Source organism: Martes martes (assembly GCF_963455335.1).
Source record: "Martes martes genome assembly, chromosome: 1".
In the NCBI taxonomy this organism is placed as follows: Eukaryota; Metazoa; Chordata; class Mammalia; order Carnivora; family Mustelidae; genus Martes; species Martes martes.
The window spans coordinates 148455578-148476116 of NC_137888.1; the positions used below are offsets into that span (position 1 = coordinate 148455578).

General features: G+C 50.1%; 1 protein-coding gene across 1 annotated transcript in view; it reads right to left on the bottom strand.

Moving 5' to 3' along the window:
• Window positions 1–20539, bottom strand: part of MYRIP (myosin VIIA and Rab interacting protein) — a gene marked incomplete at its 5' end in the record, with an annotated part of 315920 nt that overhangs the window by 62289 nt on the left and 233092 nt on the right. Inside the window, 5 exons of the mRNA XM_080821795.1 lie at window positions 1700–1853; window positions 9832–9975; window positions 12381–12461; window positions 12680–12777; window positions 16173–16253. Of these exons, the coding sequence (XP_080677921.1) occupies window positions 1700–1853; window positions 9832–9975; window positions 12381–12461; window positions 12680–12777; window positions 16173–16253 (558 nt within the window). The remainder of the gene's footprint in view (window positions 1–1699; window positions 1854–9831; window positions 9976–12380; window positions 12462–12679; window positions 12778–16172; window positions 16254–20539) is intronic.

Here is a 20539-nt window from a genome sequence, read left to right on the forward strand (position 1 = left end):
TGCCCTGTGGAATTTTAGAGCCCCCTCTCTGTGAGAACTTTCAGTCTCTGGTGAGAGATAGAGAAAGGAAGACTATGAATGAATGAAGAGATACGCTGGGCAGCAGGAGGAAAGGAAAGAAAAGCTTATTTAGAATGGAAAAAAGCACTTCAAAAACAAAAACCTAAACCATATACATAAAGAGGGAACATTTCATGTGCTCCCAGAATCTCTGCAGATTCTACTGATGGCTGGGTTCTAATAAAAGGTTCATACGGAAATGATCTGTTTTGGGAAATTTTTAGAATGACTGTTAAAAAGCATTGCATGGTTTGTGGTTCTTTGCACGTTGAGGACAATGGAATTTGTTTCAATAGCTGTGGATTCAATATTTTCCCTTAGAGAGTAGAAACGATAGCCTAATCTTTAAAAGCCTATTTCTAAGGTGAGTATTTTGTTGCTAATTTTTGTGGTGGTTGTTTAGAAACAGATTCTAGATCTAACATACAGTGGGAGTTGAGAATCCTCCCATGGCTTCTTTTGTGAGGACAATGCTCCTAGCTTCCGTTACGTGTGGTTGGGTGAGGAGAGAACAGACCTGTGCCAGGGCGGTGCGAGCATCTTGGCTTAGACACTCACGGAGCCCAAGAGACCCAGGTGGCCTGAGCAGAGGCCTTCGTGGCCCTCGACTGTTACCCATGTGGTTCCAAGCACCTCCAGCCTCTGGATGTGTAACTTTGGGAAAGCGACTCAGCTAAATGGAGTGTCTTCACTGTGAAGGATTATGTGACATGACTGGTTTATGACAGACTGTGTGTTGTGATGTTGAGTCTCTGGAGAGGGGAGCTCAAGGGCTTTATGCAGAGGTGGGATGTTCTAGGAGAAGAGCGGGAAGAACGGGCAGCAGGCCATCCCCAGGTGCGGTGGGATGACAGCTGTCCATCAAGGACTCGTGAGCCCCTCGCCTCTCATGGCAGAGCAGCGTCCCAGCAACTCTGTGCTGAAGTTGGGCTGTGTAACTGGTTCCTGCCTATGGGCTGGGCATGAAAGTGGTGTGGGCCATGTCCCTGCTGAGGTGGTTAGGAAGCAGATGCACTCACTTCTCTGTTCTCTCTTCCTCCATCTGCTGGCTGGTGTGAATGACCCAGCAGAAAGCTCAGAGGCCATGGAGGACAGCAGAGCCTTGGGCCTCCACAGGCCTCCCGCAGCCAGGACACTGCATTGCACTGGTGTTTGATGAGAACCTAAACTAGTATGTTAAGCCACCTAAATGTTTGGTTTCTTTGTTATGGGAGCGAGTATTACCCTCACTATTATGTAAGGTTTCAAAAAGGACATTCTTGAAACCAGCCCTCACTGAGACCCAAATCCTCTGAACACTGACATAGCCTGCTAGGTTGGATTAGTATTTCTGGCCTGCACGAGACCCGTTCTCCTGGTCCACGTGGAATGGGAAGCTGAAATGTGGCCAGGCAGCTGAGGCATTTTTAACACCCTGGCCCTGGAGCACCCCAGCCCCCACTGTCCCATGGGTCTCAGCCGGAAGACTGCCCAGTGGAAAACACAACTGCATTATACGTGTGTGCTTGGTAGAGGCCTCATGACTCGGTGGCTCGGCAGCCCCAAATGGGCCCACACCAACTCGGGCTGAGTGGGAAGAAGCCTCCCAACAGCACTCCTGGGACCCACAGACCAACCAGATGCCACTTAAAACCGTTACTTGTCTCGTCCAGCCTGTCCGTGCTCTTCCAGCTGGGCAAGGTCGCCTCCTCCCGCAGTGGCCGGGCCTGGCTCCTCCGTGGCCTCGACGCGGCCTCCAGGGAAGGGGGCTTCAAGGCATCCTCTCTGAGGAGTGAGAACGCAGACTGGGACTGCTGTGGAGAAAAAAGAGGGGAAGAGAGCGGACTGAGGAGCACAGTCATGGGGAGGGATGCCTTCCGCTTTCTGGTAGATGACACAGTGTGGAGAAGGCATGTCTGATGGTGTTGGTTCTTCCCGCGCTGGGGTGTACCAGCTACAAACAGTGCGTAACGCTGTAGGACTGTTCTGCTGAAGCTGGCCAGTCTACCTGAAAGCATCAGAGCCCTAGTGGGTAGTGGCTGTGGAAAGTCTTTTATCCAGCCATCTTCCCGGCAACATTTCTTAGGTCAAATTGCTCAAAAAAGAAGCATCTTCCCTCGGAAGACCTCCAAACCCAAATTTGGGCAGCCCGCATAGAAGCTTAGGGCATGATGTCAATCCTACAACAGATTCATGAGCCAAGTGTGGCCCATCCACAAGCCTACAACTATTGCAACACGTACCACTTAGCGTCTGAATTAAAGAAGGGAAAAGGAGCTGTTACCTAAGAAGCGGAGGCAGTGAGATTTCAAAGGACAGGCGGAGACACTGAATCATATCACAGGTACATGGAGGGCGAGGTCTGAGCTGGAGGACAGCCAAGCTAACACACACATCAAGCGGCTTTCAGCTGAGTGCCACTCCCTTTATTCCAAGGGCAAGAAAGCCTGGACTCTGTCCTTTGTGTCAGGAAAACAAGGTTTTCATGGGGATGGGTATTCAGGGAGCCGCCTATGATTTTGCTAAATCCTTAATCTGATGAACAGCTGCCAGAGAGAAAAGAGATCAAATCTGATGGTCAAATGAAGTTACTAAAAATGAAGAAAAAATCTCTCTATGGCAAACTCTTGTGTACTCAGGGAATATACCCCTGACACTCATCCCACCGTGGTCTGGCATGAAGCCTCCCCTTCGATGTAATCCCACACATAATTGCATATACTGTCTTACAGTCCTACTACAACCTGTCAGTTCTTCCAAAGACCGTGAGCTCCTTGACGGCAGGAATGGTCTTTTGGGTGTGTTCCTTGGTTGCTTGTTGTGACTGAATTTCCAGGACTTCAGACAGACTTTAGACAGCCAACTCCTTAAGGGAGTTGACCATTCTTTGCCAGGTGCAGTATGGAGCCATTTTCTATGCCATGACTTGGCTTTTTTTTTTTTTTTTTAAATATCTGCCAGCTTCTCACTATAAATCACTGAACACACGCTTACAAAAGAGGAAAAATGACACTGAATGTTTCATTTTATAGAGGGTCACATGGTATTTTATATTTGTCTGTATGTGTCCTTTTAAGAGCTAGCTTGGGTCCGTTTTTATGGGACAAAAATGCTCCCCATCTACAAAAGCCTGCACCAAGAAGTGAAAAGTCCCCGTGGTTCTAACACGGAGGATGGCATCTGTGTTCTTTGTGAGCGAGCTGGGGATCCCAGACTTTTACACTCAATTTCAGGCAAGCCATTGTTTCACACTAGAAGAAAACTATACCCTGACAACCACAAAAGACCCCAAGATCGGGCTTCAGTAGGTTTCAGGACACCTCTGGCCCTGCCTCCAGCCAGGGTGGAAAAGCTCCCCTTCCGAGACCCAGACCTAGTTTTGCCACAAATTCAATGCAATAAACATATTTAGCAGCAGATGGCGACAGGATAATGCATTTATTCACCAGTTAGCTCAACCTCTTTGGCTCCTGGGAAGCGAAGGGATTACTAGAGTCATTTATTTGCTCATGATCCTAGCTGGGCTTTTGTGCCCTCTCCTTTGTTCTCACCCATGACCTCTGCTTTCCTTCCCTTCCTTTTACCCACCCTACTGTCCACGGAAGAAGCAGGTCTGATAATAACAGGAAGGGCTGGCCTGAGTCAGTGTCTGCATGTCTATAAAGGGAGCGCGGGAATGGCTGGTCCATGGTCCAGGAGTATCGGGGTGCCAGCAAGGTCTTGCAAAGATGAACTTGAGAATCTGTGTGTTGAAACAGGTCAGCCTCAACTCTTCAGGCACCAGCTAATGGGTGGTGTGTTTGGCACTGGGTCAATGCCAGCTCTTCCTCTTGCTCTGTGGGATTCTGCGGGGGGCAGGGGGGACTTCAAGTGTTCTGTGCCTCAGTTTCCTCATGTAAAAGGATCAGTGTCATGCCTGGTACATAAAAAGCACTCAATGAGTAAAGTCAAAATAAGAGTATTTATTACACTCTACCGCTGAGCCGGGACAACATAGGCATTCTCTCACTTGGCCTGATAGAGTGCACATGAGGAAACTGAGGCAGGGGTTGAATAACTTGCCCAAGCACACGGTTGGTCAGGTGGCAGAGGCAGGGTCTGACCTGGGGTCTGTCTGGCCCCATGCTGATGCAATTCCATGCTTCTCCATGCTGTGCTGAGCCCATGCTGCAAGCCTGGAAACACCTTCCTCCTGGCTAACCTGCTCCGGACGGGCAGGACTTGCCGTTTGAACCAGTTGGCTCTGACGCTCTGGGTGAAACACACAGCACGATCACGAGACCCTGCTCCACACTCGCTGCCTACCCTGTGTGGGCAGTGGCGTGACGCACTCCTTGCATCTCTTAGAATGGTCTACTGTCACTATGACGAATAGGACCATCAGCACTGCCAACAGGGCAGGCTCCCTGAGGGACTGACCATGGCACCAAAGTGGTCTTCACTCACAAGGAAGTTATTCCATAAAACAGGAAGAGGATGAATGACAACTGAGACAAAGCTTTGCTTTGTATTTCTGGGGTCCGGCATAGATACTAAATTCAACCCAGTAATTATAAATAATGAAAAATACTTTAGATCTATCCTGTAAAAGGAGAGAGCAACTAAGAGGGAGGAAGGGACAGACACGTAAGAGGAAAGGCTGAGAAAAATAGAGAAGGATAGAGAGGGGACAGAGAGATGCTTCTTGGTCACTGGACACATCCTAAGAGCCTGGCCCCTGGGGTCATCACGGTTATTATCAATAGGATCGCCAGGTTATTATGAAGACGACTTTGTATATACATGCACCCAAAGAGGCAGGCATTAAATGAATTACAAGATCTGCACTACAGGCTTTTAGGATACTGCCTCTTAAGGCTTTGAAAGCTGGATGGCACGGACCCCCTACTGTTGGAGAAACACACAATAAGGGAGGAAATTAACAAGAGAATGAACACATTCAAGTTTCTTTCAAGAGAACAGAGGAGAACTCCTGTCTCTGCAGGGGATGGATTGAGTTTGGGTTTCAAAGTTAAGCCCAGCATCCTGGCCTGCAGTGTTCTGAGATTCTGCATAGTTATGCCCTGGGCTAGAGGGGTCCAGGTTGTTGGGGAACTGAAGAAAAAGGGGAGGCATTGCCTGGAGGCCACAGGGTTATGGCCTCTGCAGCAGGAGGTCAGGGAGCCCTCCTCAAGAGAGAGTTATCCTCAAGCCTGCAGCCCATTAGCCTCACCAGGGGAGATTTGGGTCAGGTACTCGGAAGCCCGGGCTTGACTCCAGACCCCATGAGTTGGAACCCCTGGAGTGGGGCTCTGGTGATGGTGCATATGAGCAGGGGGGGAGGTTGGAGATCAGCTGGTCAAAAGATGGGAGGGCCACCTTTCCTGAGGTCCCCAAGAGCCAAGACTTGGCCTGCTGCTTCTTTCACCAGTGACGAGGCACATTGCTGCATTTATGCCCTCTGCTTATCACTTCCTCATCTCAATTCTAGACCAGTGCTGCGCAACAAAATTTTCTGGGTGATTGAAATATTCTGCAATGTGTAATACAGTACCCACCAGCCAGAGGTGCTACCGAGCACTTGAAATGTGGCCAGTCCAATGGAGGAGCTGGATTTTAAACTTTATTTCATTTTAATTAATTTAAATTTGAATAGTCACTTGTGTCTCATGGTCACTGCATTGGAGAGTGCAGTCTCAGGACCGAGAGAGAGCTGAATCTGCTGATCTCGTATCATAGAGGAAGAAGCTAGATCAAGGGCGTTGGAAGAGGAGAAAGGTATTCAACTCTCAGAGCCACCAATCACAAGCTGTGGAGCCTTAGGCAACTTATGCTAATGCTCTAGCCTCAGTTTTCTCATCTATAAAATGGGTCCAAAATACCCACATCCACACCTTGTGGTGCAGATATAAAAGATATAACATGAGATGGGCAAACATGTATCTGCTCCTTAACCAGTCCTTGTTCCTGCTCACTGGCAGCTAGAACCACAGTCATCATGCTGTACAACCTGGGGACACTGCTCATGCTGGATTCCAGGTCAATGGTTGTGCAATATGGTGGCCTTGGCCAGGGTCAGTCCCCCTTGGGCCCTAACTCTGGGATATGGTGTTAGCACAGACTTTGACCACAGGGGACAGGGACCAGGTGCAGGTCAGGGGTGGGGAGAAAGCACAGGCTTAGCCACCATCAAGGTGAGATCCTGCACAGCGCATTGGAGAGGCTGACCTTTGTCCCCCAGATGTACCAACACTTGAGGTCCCAGGTTGGCCCTGACCACTGGTGCTGGTCAGAGGGAAAGAGCTTGGGGTCCTGACCAAGGGAAGTCAGGCTGGGGTCTGTCCAAGAGTCGAGACCCACGTGTAGCATCAAATGAAGGTCTGAAGACAAGAGAGGAAGGCAACAGGACAGAGACAAGGATGAAGGGAGGAAGGCTTGAGACACTGGGGGAAGTGGTGGGTCAGGGTCATCAGAAGGGAGCCAGTCTTTCCCTGCAGGCCCCCTCAGGGGCCTGGGCTGGTGAGCTTGTCTGGTTAGCCTGCTAATGGGGTTGGAGCCCAATGGGACATCACTCACACAGAGGAGGTATGCCAGCCTCTTTGTCACTGGAAGAGCTAGAATTGGGGTAAGACTTTCTAAAGAGCTAACTAATCAAGATTCCATGGATTCTTATCACTGAGCGCTGGGTAAGGCGCAGACTCTCCTTCCAAATAAGGTTTTGTAAAAGCTCTATCATGTGGCTGTCTTTAAACAAAACCAAGAGTTACAAATGGCCTTCACAAGGGGGTGGACCCACCCCTGTGTGGATCCACACAGTCTCCTTCCTTCACAGGTATCCTGGGAGCTGAGGGGAAGGGTTCGAGTCCAGGCCATCACTAAATCCCCACAAATCAACATGGTGCCATCAGATGGCCATGGCCCTGTATTGAGAAATGGCTGCCACATGTCCAGTGCTGGGCTGGCCCATCGCCTGAGCATACGTGACCACGGACAATGGGGGGCTAACAATCCTGGCTGCTCAAAAGAGCAAACCGTGCCAGGGACCCAGCTGGATGATGAATTTCTCTTTAAGCTGGGGTTCTGGCTGCTTCTTTTGGGGCAGCTCCCATGAGTACAAGCGTGCATAGAGAAAGCCAAAGCATTCACGTTTCCCTGACTGATAATGTTGACAAAAATATGCTGTTTACGTATTGCAAATCACAGTGTAGGGAGAAATCACACCGAGAGGCCAAGAGGGGACTTCTTTGATGAAACATCAAAGTTAAGGATGGAAGGATTAGCAATAGGAGCGAGTGGATGATCTTGTCCCCTCTGTAAGTGCCAGGTCCTGTGATCTGGGTGGTTAAAGTGTTATCCAAGGGGTGTATCGGTGGCTTTTCTGGGCTTTGCTCCAACTATAGCCTCAAGGATCTCTTCCACCCCCTCCCACACTGATGGATTCAAGACCCGGGAAGGTGGACATAGCTTGCAAAGCACTGTATACCTGAGATTCAAAAGATGCCTGCAGTGGGAGAGGGACTTCCACTAGGCCTTATCCTGTATCAAAATCTAGAAATAAATCATATTCTGTCATTTGCTTCAGGACAAATAAGTAAGAAACGCATGTGCTCTGTCTCCATTGCTGTTGAAACCAACGTGACAATTAGGATGTGCGGGAGGCAGGCATTTGGCGAAACAGATTTTCTGGTGAGAAAAGGAAACCCTGAGAAGATTTGTTTTAGGAAAGCAAATGGGAACCCTGTGTGACTGACCCACGGTCCCCACGTGCCTGCGTCCCAGATGGACTAGGGTCTTTGCAGCCAGTTGAGGGGCTGAGTGGGAGGTCCCCCTGGGAAGCATCACTGCTGCTTGTTCTAAGCCGCTTTCACCCAGTACTTGATGAAGGGGTGTGCAGGAAGCACTCTGCTGTCCTCCTGTGGAAAGGGGGTGCCCAGTGCAGGCTGTGCCCACTGTCCAGACCCATTCTAGAGCCCACTGTGCCACATCTCCGCGGACACACAGAGTGTCTCCAGCCTCAATGACGTGGCAGGAATACCATTTCTAGGTTGAATTGCAAGCATGACAAGGGGTCCTCCTAAACATTTGGTGGGAAAACAGGCATTTCATATCCAAGAGCTGCCCCATGACCCAGGAGACAGGAGCAGAGTGGAGGAAATGCTTGGAGCCAGGAGACCTGGGTTCTGGTCTTGCCCCACCCCTCAACTCAATTCCAGTGGCTCAGGCTAGGGAGGCCACAGTTTACTGCTCTGTAAAATGGGGAGAACCCAGGATACCCTTGCGTGGATCTCATGAAGTAATATGTATGAATACCCTCTGCACAGGAAGTCTACATAGAGGAAGTACTGGTCAAATGCCGAGACTAGGGGGATTCACACCTCCTAGAGATGCCACCCCCCAAGCCTGACTCTTTCAGAAAATGCTTCCAAAAGACTCCCCGGAAAGCAGGGTGACAGTATGCAAGCAGCCTGAACTCGCAGCGGCAGGACGAGTTAGTGAAACCTCTGAATGACAGGCTATTTGAAGGTCATGGGGCTCTCCCTCCGCTGAGCCCCAAGTCCATTTCCAGTCTCAGCTGTTCAGTGGGGCGCCTACAGCCCTGGGCGGACTCGTACCCAGGCCTGCTTCGCTAACCGGATTATTCAGTCCCAGCGGGCCCAGACCGAGGCTCCTGTTGAGGTGCACAATGGCAGCAGTAAAATAAGCTGATGGGCATGCTGACAAGGGAAGGTTCTGCCAATAAATCAGTGATGCTAACTCCCCGATAAAGGCATAAAGATGTTCCCTGTTACCCCGGGCATCTGGTGGCTGGTGAGGACACGGGGAGGACTGACACGGTGAAGATACTGGGCATGGCTTCTGGGACCGCATGCCTACCACATAGCTGGGCTGCACAGCCGTTTTTATCAATCTGTTCACAGAGGGGACGAATGCCGCTGACCCCCAGGAGGAGCGGGGGAAACACGTGTTGGTGATCTTCCTGCCTCTGACTTGCCAGTTTTAAGTGGCACCTGTGTGCGCTGCCCTGACCTCACGCCCATGCTGGGACCGTGGGCTCCTACCACTGCTGGAAGACAAGCCCTGCTAACCAGTCCCTGGATATTGGGTGTAATCTCTGCACAGAAGGCCCGGCTCCTTGGCCTCAGCCTCTGGCCTCCCCAGCCCCCACGTCTTCTGCTGGGGCCACTTCAACAGGTAGAGGAGTTTGCAGGCTTGGTGGTTCTACCATAGACACAAGCAGGCTCCAACCCTGGGGTCACAGCAAGGGCCCTGTGCTTTGAGTTGCGGCCCTTGGCTTAATTTCAAGGTGATGGACAAAGGGCTGGGCCACTCCCCGACTCCCCGTCCGTGTCCAGAGGTGGCCATTTCGGTGCCTCCAACGGCATGGTGATCTCACTGTCACAGCTCGGGTTCGGAACGCAAGGGGTGGAAGCTGTGAGGAAGCCCAGGGCCCTCAGAAAGCTGTTCTTTTCACAGGAACAGTTCAACCCTTTTTGGAATGAATTTTAAAAATGCCTATTGACACCTTTATTTTTCCTAAATGGGTCCTGCATAAAAAGCCATCTGCATATCCTCAGGAGGCTGTTCTGTATTTACTCCCTCTGTCCCCTCTGGCCCCTCCCGGCCCCCATCACATACGCTTTTCTCTGTTTCTCCCCCCACCCCCCTTCAGGTACCTTTACCCAGTCGGGTGGGTACAGGAGTCAACGATAAGTGGTTGAGAGTGGTGGCCCCACATCTAGGGCATCAGCTCTGATCAGTGCCTGGGCAGGACACCAGGGTGTGGTGGGGGCAGGATTATGCTTGGGGACTCACCCAGAGGGTGCGGGGAGCTCGGGGGCCTCCTGGGGGCGTGGCGGTCCCCCGGTCAGCTGCCTCAGCCATGCAGCTCTGGGGCTGCGACCACTCTGGCTCTTCTTCCATTTGCTGCTCGCCTTTGCTCTTCTGTTTCCTTATGATCTGGGCGGGGGGCGGGGGGGACAAAAAGGGGCAGGTTACTGGCCAGGCCTTCAGGTGCTATGTGGAGCAACCGGAAGCATCTCCGGGATGTGTTTCAGCCACAGAAGAACTTAGTTTCAACAGCATACCCACCTGTTTCAGTTATGCCTGAGGGTAAAACAGAACAACACCTTACATTTTGTAAATCATCCTTTTATGATGCTTACAACTTCTATTCATTAAATGCCTACCACAGGCCAGACTGTGGTAGGCACTGTATGCATTCCACGGCATTTAATCCTCAAAATAATCTTAAGAGCTATGGGCTACGACTCCTCATTTTGCAGATGCGGAAACTGGCTCAGAGAAGTTAAGCTACCAGTGAAGGCTGCACAGCTTGTAAACAGTAGAGCTGCCTTTTGAACCCGCAGTCTCTGGCTGTAAATCCCGGTTTCAGGAAGCATTGGCAGGGTCTGTGAAGGGGGCAGGTTCCAAGAGCCCGGAGCTGATGGCTCATTTGTACCACCTGCTATGCTGGGCACAGCCACATGGAGAGAATGAATCTATTTGTACAGTGGTGTCTGGGGTCCTGACTCCCTAGAGGCAGCTGAGAAGACTTCTGAGCCACCAATCTGGGTTTGTTCTTCAATGCCCTTGTAGCCCAGACAAGATGAGAGCGGGAGGCCATGTAGGGAGAGTGAGGAACTGAGGTGCCATGCCCTGGGGCAGATGGGGGGCCTGACCAAGGTGTACCCCCACCTCCCTGGGCTCTGGGATTGCTGGGGACTGGTCACATCCTGAGCCAGCCAGCTACCCAGGGGTCTGAACCCGACAGTGTGTGTTGGACATATGGGGACAGATAACGTGTTTCCTAGGTTCCTAGGTCTCCAGCGTAAAAGCCCTGCAATCTGGATTGAATATACTTTGAACTGTGGGTTGGATGAGACATCTGGGGCTCTCTGGGGGATTAGTGGGGATCTTCTTAATGGGCCATGCAGAAGGGACATGGATTTTGTGACCAAAACGGAAGACTGAACTTGTTCATTGCTCCCTGCATGCAGTCCTTTGTCATGTGACTCTGCATCTGTCCCAGGAAGGGGACAATAAGTATAAGCCTGTGGCCTTGGGCTGACTGGGTGCCTTGCTTTGGTCACTGACAGGTGAGGAGGAAGTGGATAACCACAGAGGTCAGGGCTGAGCCTGGGCCTTAGTCCATATGGCAGTTTCCTCTTCCTCTCCTGTGCTCCTGCCCTGGGTCCTGGCCCCAGTAGCTGCTGTGCCTTTACTCAGGCCGCTGAGTGAACACACAGCATGGACTCGAGCCCAACCCACAGCATGAGCCCGGAGCGGATGCCTGAGCGAGAAAGAAACTGAGCTCTGATAAAACATACATTTGGTCTTTGGCCCCAGTTTCTGGCACTGAGCCCCAAAACCCTGGGAGTGTCTTTGTTATGCTAATGAGCTGACTCAAGGCTGGGAAATCTCAGCTCCCCCTTCTACCTCTGGGGAGAGGGCGGGACTGCGCGCCCAGGGCTGTCACCCCGGAAGGCAGTGCGCTGGAGGGGGAGAGCATGGAGGTCTGCACACCTCCTCCCCGGCCTTGTTACCCTGTGTATCTCTTCATCCGATTGTTCATTTGTATCCTTTATGATAAATCCGTCTTTGGAAATGCAACACTTTGCTGAGTTTTGTGAGTTGTTCTAGCAAATTATACCACCTGAGGGCAATCATGATCATGGGAACCCCTGGATTTGTAGTAGACTGGACATCAGTGCGGTAACTTGGGGATACCTGACACCTGTCTCTGGTATCTGCAGTGGGGGCGCTCTGGTGGGGCTGAGCCCTTAACTTGTGAGGTCCGTGCTAACACGGCATGGATAGTGTCAAAACTGAGTTGTAGGACACTGAGGTGGTGTCAGAAACTTGCGTGTGGCATCATAGAAATCATCCTTGTTCGCAGACACAGAGGTCTGGGGCGGTTGGCTTCTCCACAGTAATGAACGGATACTCCATGCAAGGGACAGTTTACGGCATGGAGGTAGCAGGAGGTGACTGCGGGTTAGCAGGAGACCGAAACTTGTGAGGACACACATATGCACACACATGCAAATACGCACAGCAGGGAGGCTAGGAAACAGGAAGATGGCGAGTAACCTGCTCAGTGCTGAGTTCCTGGCTCCTTACCCGCCAGCTCGGTCCCTAAAGACTAGCCCATTGGATCCCTCCACTCAGACTCTGCAGCGCCATGAAATCCCTCCGCAGTGGCTTCCGGAGCACAAAAGGGAAACGTGACGTGGCCCAGAAATGGTGCCCAAGGTAACAACGGGGGCCATGGTTGCTCTTCTGCCGGCCAAGACTCTGATCTGGGTCGGGGGTGGGGAGGGGTGGGGGGTGAATGGCATAGCGGTATGGCAGGGCCCACCTACCTTTTGCAGGATAGTTGTGGCCAGTTCCTCGGTCAACTCCTCCTTGTGGTCCCGCAGGTAGCTGGCCTCGTTCTGCTTGTCCTGCGGAGGAAGGGAAGAGAATGGCCGCTGTGAGTGGGTGGGTCGGGGGATGTGGCCATCCCTCTCTCGGGAGTCCTGACCACAGAGGCAGGGGGAGGGTGGGCCCCGCTCTTGTCAAGGACAGTCACTGTGAGGCTGGTTTCCCGACAATCTGGATCTCTTCCGGCGGCCGGAACCTTGCCCCACACCTCCTCCCAGCGAGGACAAGGGGGTCATACCAGACTGTCCCCGTAGGCTTCTGCTTTGGAAATCGCCTCCTCGATGGCCTCTTCAGCCACCCGCAGGGCGACAGCCAAGGTGTCCATCATGCTATGTCCTATAGAGCAAACAGAACACAGACCACTTTCTGAAAGGGAAAGGCAAGTAAAATGATTGCTCCACTTCAGTTCTTCTGTTTAAGTCTTGCAGGGGCTGGGGGCTAATTTCCCCATTGCTCAACTTGGCGCACCAGCTCCAGCCCTTCTCCCCTGCCTCAGTCTCCCCCTCCCCCACAACCCCAGACACAAGAAATCATGATTCTTTGAGAGTCACTGTCTCTCCCTTCATGGCTCCTATATCTTGGCCTTTCCTCTGGTCCCTGCTCTGTACCTGAGCTGGTTCCTGGGGCCCCCAAGGCTTGGCCCAAGGGTTCCTCCTCTGAAAATACTCCTCAGATCCCTCCTGTCCCCATCTCAGCTGGATGTCTGTCCGAGACTCTGGAGTTGCTTCCCGCGGAACCAGAAAGACTCTCTCCCAGCCAAGTCACTCTGAGAGAGCATGATTGCATCACACGCAGTCCTTCCCGACAGGCAGACTGCCTTACAGATAACTGCTCTCCTAGAAGGGCTTCATATAAAGAAATAACGGCTCTTTCATCTGCTTTCTCAGATGAAGGTTATGTGTTATTTTGTGCATTTCACATATCACTGTGAAGATAGGGATGAAAATTATTCAATGTTCTAAGGGCATTGGACAGTACACATGGTTTAATGCAAATACAAAACCCGTGGAAGCAATGTTTAGACTCTAAGCCAATATTGTCAAGAACAACAGCACTGGCCAACCTCACCGAGCTCGACTACCTGCTGGCCCCAGGCTGAGTGTCATGTGCGTGGCCACAGTTCATCTGGACCACAGTCCACTGAGTGGGTGCCATCTAACGGACAACAGAACTGAAGCACAGAGAGGTCAAATAATTTGGCTGAGGCAACTCAGTGTGACAGGAGGAGAGATGAGGTTTGAGTCCAGGACTCCGTCTGCAAAAGCCCTTGATTTTAACTACAAAAGTGAGACAAATAAAGCTCACATGACTTAGAAAAATAATGCTAGCATATTTTTAGCAAGCATATTTTTTGCAAATGGCAACAGGTGGAAGGAAACATCCCCACGTCAGAGGGCTTCTGCAGGTGACAAAGTTCTTTTTGGAGCTGAGTGCTTGGAAGAGCTCTGCTTTCCCAGAAACTCGATCTTTGCTTATTACTTGAAAGTGAGAATTTCAATCATCCCTCCCCTTGCCCCAGAAGCCCGATTCACATCAGGCCCAGGAACACAGGTCTGCAGGGGCTACATGCCTATGCCTCCTTTGGCCAGATTTCAACTTCCTGTTTCCATTTATACTCTCTTACTCATGCATTATTTAACACATGCAAACCTCCTGAGAGCTGCCTCAAACTCTCTGTAGAATGAGACTGAGCATAAATACATCAATTCACTCATTAATCAATCCCTCAATTAAAAAAACCTTGATTCAAGCTTTGCAGGTTCCTCAAGACACAACTGTGAACAGAAAGTGGCATCTGGCAAACATAATAAAATCTCCAAAACCAACCCAGGGATGCTCAAAGAGATCCAGCAAGCTGATGGGTCCATCGAAAGCTGGCTATGATGACAGTCACATCAGGGCTCTGTGCGCCCCAGGGTGGCCGACTGAACACGCAGCTTTCCCAGTGTTTCTACAGGTATAGTCTACAGAATTGAGGTTGTCATCACACCAAGTGCTCCCTAGAGATAGACACTTGTACCTCCTGTGTCTCTTCTTCAAGATACCAATCAACGTATTTTTCTCACAAGCCCTCACTAGTCCTGGGACGCCCCAATGGACAAGCCAAATCCACGCTCTCCTGTGCTTCCCAGGCTATGGGGTGAGCAGACACTTATGCTAAGAGGCTTGCTGGAGGACCTGTGGTGGGTATCGTTCCCCAGTTGCACAGATCCCTGGCCAGTAAGAGCCTGGAGCCATAACCCAGAGGCTCCGAATGCTATATTCATGACTTCTGGATGAGGGTGAAGTGAGCACTCAAGATGTTTTGGTTGAAAGTGAAGACTCAGGTTGGTGCTGCAGAGGGAATGACTGGCAGGGGTGTGGACGAAGGAGAAGGAGGCGAGGCAGAGTGACGGAAGCTCGGAGGACCGGTAGACAATGGGATGGTCAGTTTTAGGCATCATCCTGGCTGGGCTGTCATACCCAGTGATTTAATCCAACACGAATCTAGGTGTTGTCATGAAGGTATTTTGTGGATGTGGTTAATATGTACGATACTTGACTTTAAGGGAAGGAAATTGCTCTTGAGGTAATGTGGGTGGGTCTTATTCATGCAGTTGAGAACAAAGGCCTTAAGAGCAAAAACTAAGGTTTCCCAGAGAAGAAAGCCTGTCTCAAGACTGAAGCATTGGCTTCTGCCCGCAGCTCCTCCTGCTAACCTACCCTATAGACTTTGGGCTTACCAGGCCCCACAATGGTGGGAGCCAAGTCCCTAAAATAAAATAAATCTGTGTGTGTGTGTGTGTGTGGGTGTCCTATTGGTTTTGCTTCTCTGGAGAACTCTGGTGCATACGGATGGTCACTGAAGGTAAGATTAATACAGGGGAACTGTGGGCAGGAGGCTCTCCGGCCATGGGGGTCAGAATAGAAAGAGAAGGACAGAATTGGGAGAAAGAGCTGCTAGGAAGTTGGGTGACTGAGAGCTTGATTAGGATGTGCAGAGGCTAGGATCCCTGTAGGATCTACAGGGCTTGATACAAGCTTGAGAAATCTGAGTCTAGAACTCTGGGCTGAAATCAGTGCTGGGCATTTCAGCTTCAGCAGTGAATGGAGGTGCCTGGAGCCCGCAGGAGTGTGTCGTACCACGGGGAGAAGTTCTAGGCGGCAATGATGAAGGAGGATGGGACCTCCAGGCGAAGGCACCTGAAGGAGAGAATAGAGAGCGTGGAGAGGGGCTGTAGGACCCTAGGGGCAGGTGACTCAGGAGGATTTCAAGGTCCAGTCCTCTGGAGAAGGAGCTGAAATGATGGAGAAGGTTTAATTTGAAACCATCAGTTTGTTTTGCTTTGAACTTCTACTCTCAGGGGACTATGATATTGGTATAAAGAAGGAGAAGTGAATCAGTACATGATACATTGTTTCTATGAATATTTTAATATGAACTACACAAGTGTATTCATTATTATATTCTAGCTCTGGAAGATGGACTTGGAACTGGAGCTCACCAGGGGATATAAAGTATCCAGGGGTTGGGTAGCGAATGCACTGCTCTCGGCCACACCTTGGCTGTACTCACCAATTTTGATGATGGATACACACGAGTGGCAACAACAAGAAGACCCCTGGAGACTCCCACCCAGTAAGAAGGGGTTGTGTCTAGCAGTTACAATGCAACTGAGAGACCCCGAGTTTCTAAAGGCGCTTCTATTCCTTCAACCTCCCATTAGCTGCAAACTCTTAAGCAAGCTTACCTTCTGACTGTCTATAAAATGTTGAATCACTGCCCGAAATACTTCCTTCATTCTCCAGGTTTGCCTCGAAAAAGTTTCCTCCTGAAGGGAGGGAGGGAGTGGGAGAGAGAATGGAATTATCACAGGTCCCCAGTGAGGACTGGTGAATGGTCACAGCCCTGGCAGACCACCACGACCCACTCTGATGAAGTCAGCCTTGCAGATATTTAGAGAATCAATGGGCTCCACAATAATGCTACAGCTTTTGATGAGTCACCTTTTTCTTCTCTCAGTGATTCCTGGTGTAACACTGCTGCCTCCCTCGATTTTCTTCCAGTACCTTCTTTGGAGGCAATGTGGAATCAAAGAGAGAACAATAGATCGAAGCCGGAGAGATGTAAGGGTGTCATTTCCTGGACCTGCAAAGTACTAGCTGTGTAACCTCGGGCACATTACTTAACCTCTCTGACACTTGGCTTCCTTTCTAGAAAGAGAGAAAGAATAAGAGCTCATGATGCTGTGGGTTTGGTCTTTAGCTGCAGTCTATGGCACTGACCCAAACAGTTGCCTTTAGCTATTGATTTAACTGTCACCCTACTCTTCCACAGAATGGAGTCCATGTGAAACAACCATAGTGAGATAAGGTCAACCCATGGCATTTGATCTTTCAAGGCCCACTGCCTCTCCTCTGGTCTTCTTTGAATCGAATACACAACCCTAATCTTAATTCCAGGCTGGGAACAGCAACTAGCTAAGACCTTTTTAAAGCCCTTTTCAAGTTGGGGATTTTTATGAGATCTCTGCAGGTGGAGAGGACGGATTGTTTTCAACTCTCTGTATTGTATCCTCAGGACCCAACACAGCACCTACACAGAAGGTGGCTCAAGGAAAATGTTTTGAATTGGATGTCGATGGAAAACACTGTTTGGCAGAACCAAGAAAATAAATATGGGTCCATGTGCCTTAGCTCGAGAGGGGGCAAATGCCATCAATGCTATGTCGAACTAAGCAACAGGCCTTCAATACGTGTATTAGACGCTGTGCTTTCTTGGATGGGCTGTGATGGGGGCTCCCCTGTGGGAACCCTAGGGGTAACTGCTGTAGGTATTTGAGGCAGGTTTAGTAGATAGCTCCTTTATGAAATAGGCCATTAATGTGTAGCCTGTCATGGCTCACTCAGTCTGACCATATCCCTTTCTCTGTGTTTGTGTTCTTTGAGCCGGCCTTCACTTATTCTAGCTCTGTGACCCTGAGCCAGTGGCTTTGTCTTTCTGAGTCTCCATTTCCTCACTTACAAGGCTTTAAGATAACTCATCTCGGCAAACCCCAAGCTCTGGTTCCAAGTGCAGATATTTCCCTTTGGTGTGGCTACATCCAGCATTGATTCATCCATCCAGCAAAGAGTCTATAAACAGTTGTTCATACTAGGTGCCAGACTCTGGCCTGGGTGTTAGTATACAGGTGACCAAAGCCAGAAATCCTCACTACCTTGACAGACTTGATGGAGTGGGTAAGAATTCATCAGTCAAAGGCTTACACAAACCAATGTAAAGTAATAGAGATGTTAAGTGCTCTGACTGGGTGTTTCATAGTACAGCGAATGTGTCTAGCAGGGATAGTGAGTAATGAGCCAAAAAGGTGTGGGGAGGTGGGAAAGTGTCTGGGGGCAGAGCGGACAGTTTACACACGACAGGCTGTGAGGGTGGCAGGTGCATCTGGGGACCTGAACGTGAGGCAGAGTGGCTGGGCTTGGAGATCCACACCATGCGGGTCATGGTGACCATACCCCGTTTTGATCTTTATTCCAACAGCCACATAAAGCCAGTAAAGCTTCCGTGGAGGGGATCTGGTCGGATTTGTGTTTCCAAAAGTGCACTCTGGCTGCTGTGCGGAGAATAGATCGTTGAGGGGAGTGAGGAAGGGCAGGGAGCAGAAGCCCTGAGCTCCGTGTGCTCTCTGGAGCGTGCCGGCCACCGACTGGGAAAAGAGGCAGGGAAGGAAATGGGGGAATGTGCAGGAATGGTTTTGGAAACAGAGAGACTCAGGCATGTTTACCAATCAATAGGAAGGAACCAGCTAAAAGAGAGGCTGGCTTAGTAAGAGGGAAGGGATGTGTGACCTTGAGACCTTCCTGGAAGGTGACAGGATCCAGTGCAGGGGTACATATTGTCTGTCCTGTGAAGGAGGAGGTGAGGTCCTCTGTGGAGAGAGTGGGGGAGCGTGGAGGAGAGTAAGAGGAGAAAGAAGATCTGGAAACATCACTGGGAGACTGAGCTGCCCAGAGGACAAGCTCTGGTTCTGCGTGATTTCAAAATTTCTGGGACCCCGCTCCTCCCTCTTTCCCTTGAAATTCACAGATGGGAGCTTCAGTGCCATCTGGGAATGGCACAGAGTGGCTGAACTGTTCTGGGAAAGCCTGACACAGCAGTCAGACAACACGTGACGTCTTTCATGAGTTGGAAGAACCTCTGATGTCACATGGCTCAGCATTGTCAAAAGACTATGTTTGTCGGTCAAATCTCAGAGGAAAGACTCAATAGATCCTTTTCAGGAATCACATCAAAAATAGCTATAGAGTATTCATGAGTAAAAACAGGGTTTATTTCTCTCATTTATTTATTGAATACTAAATGAAAGCATATGCTATTTATTCAACTGCCTAGAGATTAAGTATGTTAATAATGACCACTTTTATTTTTTCATGTCATGCTCCTTTCTAGGGTCACTGTTAAAAATGTCATGCTGGGGGTGCCTGGGTGGCTCAGTGGGTTAAGCCGCTGCCTTCGGCTCAGGTCATGATCTCAGGGTCCTGGGATCGAGCCCTGCATCCGGCTCTCTGCTCAGCAGGGAGCCTGCTTCCTCCTCTCTCTCTGCCTGCCTCTCTGCCTACTTGTGATCTCTGTCTGTCAAATAAGTAAGTAAATAATCTTAAAAAAATGTCATGCTGAATCTATCAGATGTCCCATGTGAGCACACGTTACCATGGGACACTATTTAAAAAAAAATTTTTTTTAAAGATTTTGTTTACTTGTCACAGAGAGAAAGCACAAGCAGGGAGCGCAGCAGGCAGAGGGAGAAGCAGGCTCCTGGCTGAGCAGGGAGCCTGATGAGGGACCTGATCCCAGGACCCCGGGACCATGACCTGAGCTGAAGGCAGACATCTTAACCAACTGAGCCACCCAGGCCTCCTGGGACACTTTTTTTTTTTTTTTTTAAATGTACTTATTTATCTGACTTCTCCACTGGAATATTGACTCCCAGATGGCAGGGTCTTGCCCATCTTGTCACTCTTAAACCAGGTGGCACATAGTGGGTGTTCAATAAATGTTTACTGAATGTTTATTGAAGTCATGAATACATCTTAGATTTACCTGATGGAACTAACGGGTCTCCTTTCAGGCCTGGCCTCTCCTGGTCACCCGATATGGGCTGCAGGAGGAGTAAGCCTAGCTTGGGAGGGTCAGAAGGACAGAGAGCAGAGCAGGGTATGCAAGTAATGGCTGGCCCAGAGGATTCTGTGAACTTGGTGAACTTTTATGAATTTTCAATGGACTGAATGTGTCAAGGCAGACTACGGCTGGTCCAGGGGGTGAAGATATTTCATGGGTACAAGGGGTTCTACTTCAACAGTTTGGGAGCAGAGCATGTGCCCTGCACACCATAGATGTTGTGTATAATGTTCTGGCAACCAAAATTCTGCAAACAAGTGCCCTTAGCCAGAGTTGAAGATGGAGCCTCTTATTCAGAATGCTACTGCTCCAATTATGGTCAAGTGCTAGCTGGGGTTCTCCACCTTGGCTGTGCCTTAAAATAACCTAGAGAAATACCTGTACTGGGCCCACCTCCACAGATACAGAAGTAAGTGACTGAGCGTGGCAGGGGATCCTGGGCACTGGGTTTTTTTTTTTTTTTTTTTTAAAGCCCCCTAGGTGATTCTGATGTATAGTCAGGGTTGAGGATGGCAGGGGACAATGATGAGAGAGTGTTGGGTGACAGGTGGAGCTAAGACTAAGGGCGCCCCAGTCAGGTGACCTAGCCAGGAGGCCACTTCGCCCCAGAGGATTTGCCCATACTTATGGGGTGACTAAATTTTCTGGCGGTGTGTAGAATAAATCTCACTGTTTTATGATCTTGGCTTAACAGGGTTGAATATCACCTCACAGACTGTTTTCCTTCACTTTTATCAAAAGGAAGTCTTAGGGAGACAAGATGGCGGGGAAGTAGGAGGAGGCGCCTTTTCAACCTGCACCCTAAAGTGAGCTGATTACCTACCAAAGAACTCCGATCACCCATGAAATCAGCCTGAGATCAGAATTATACACGTCTGGATCTCTACGGGGGCCAGAAGACGCCAGTGGGCAGGTAAAGTGGAGTGGGAACGTCGGACT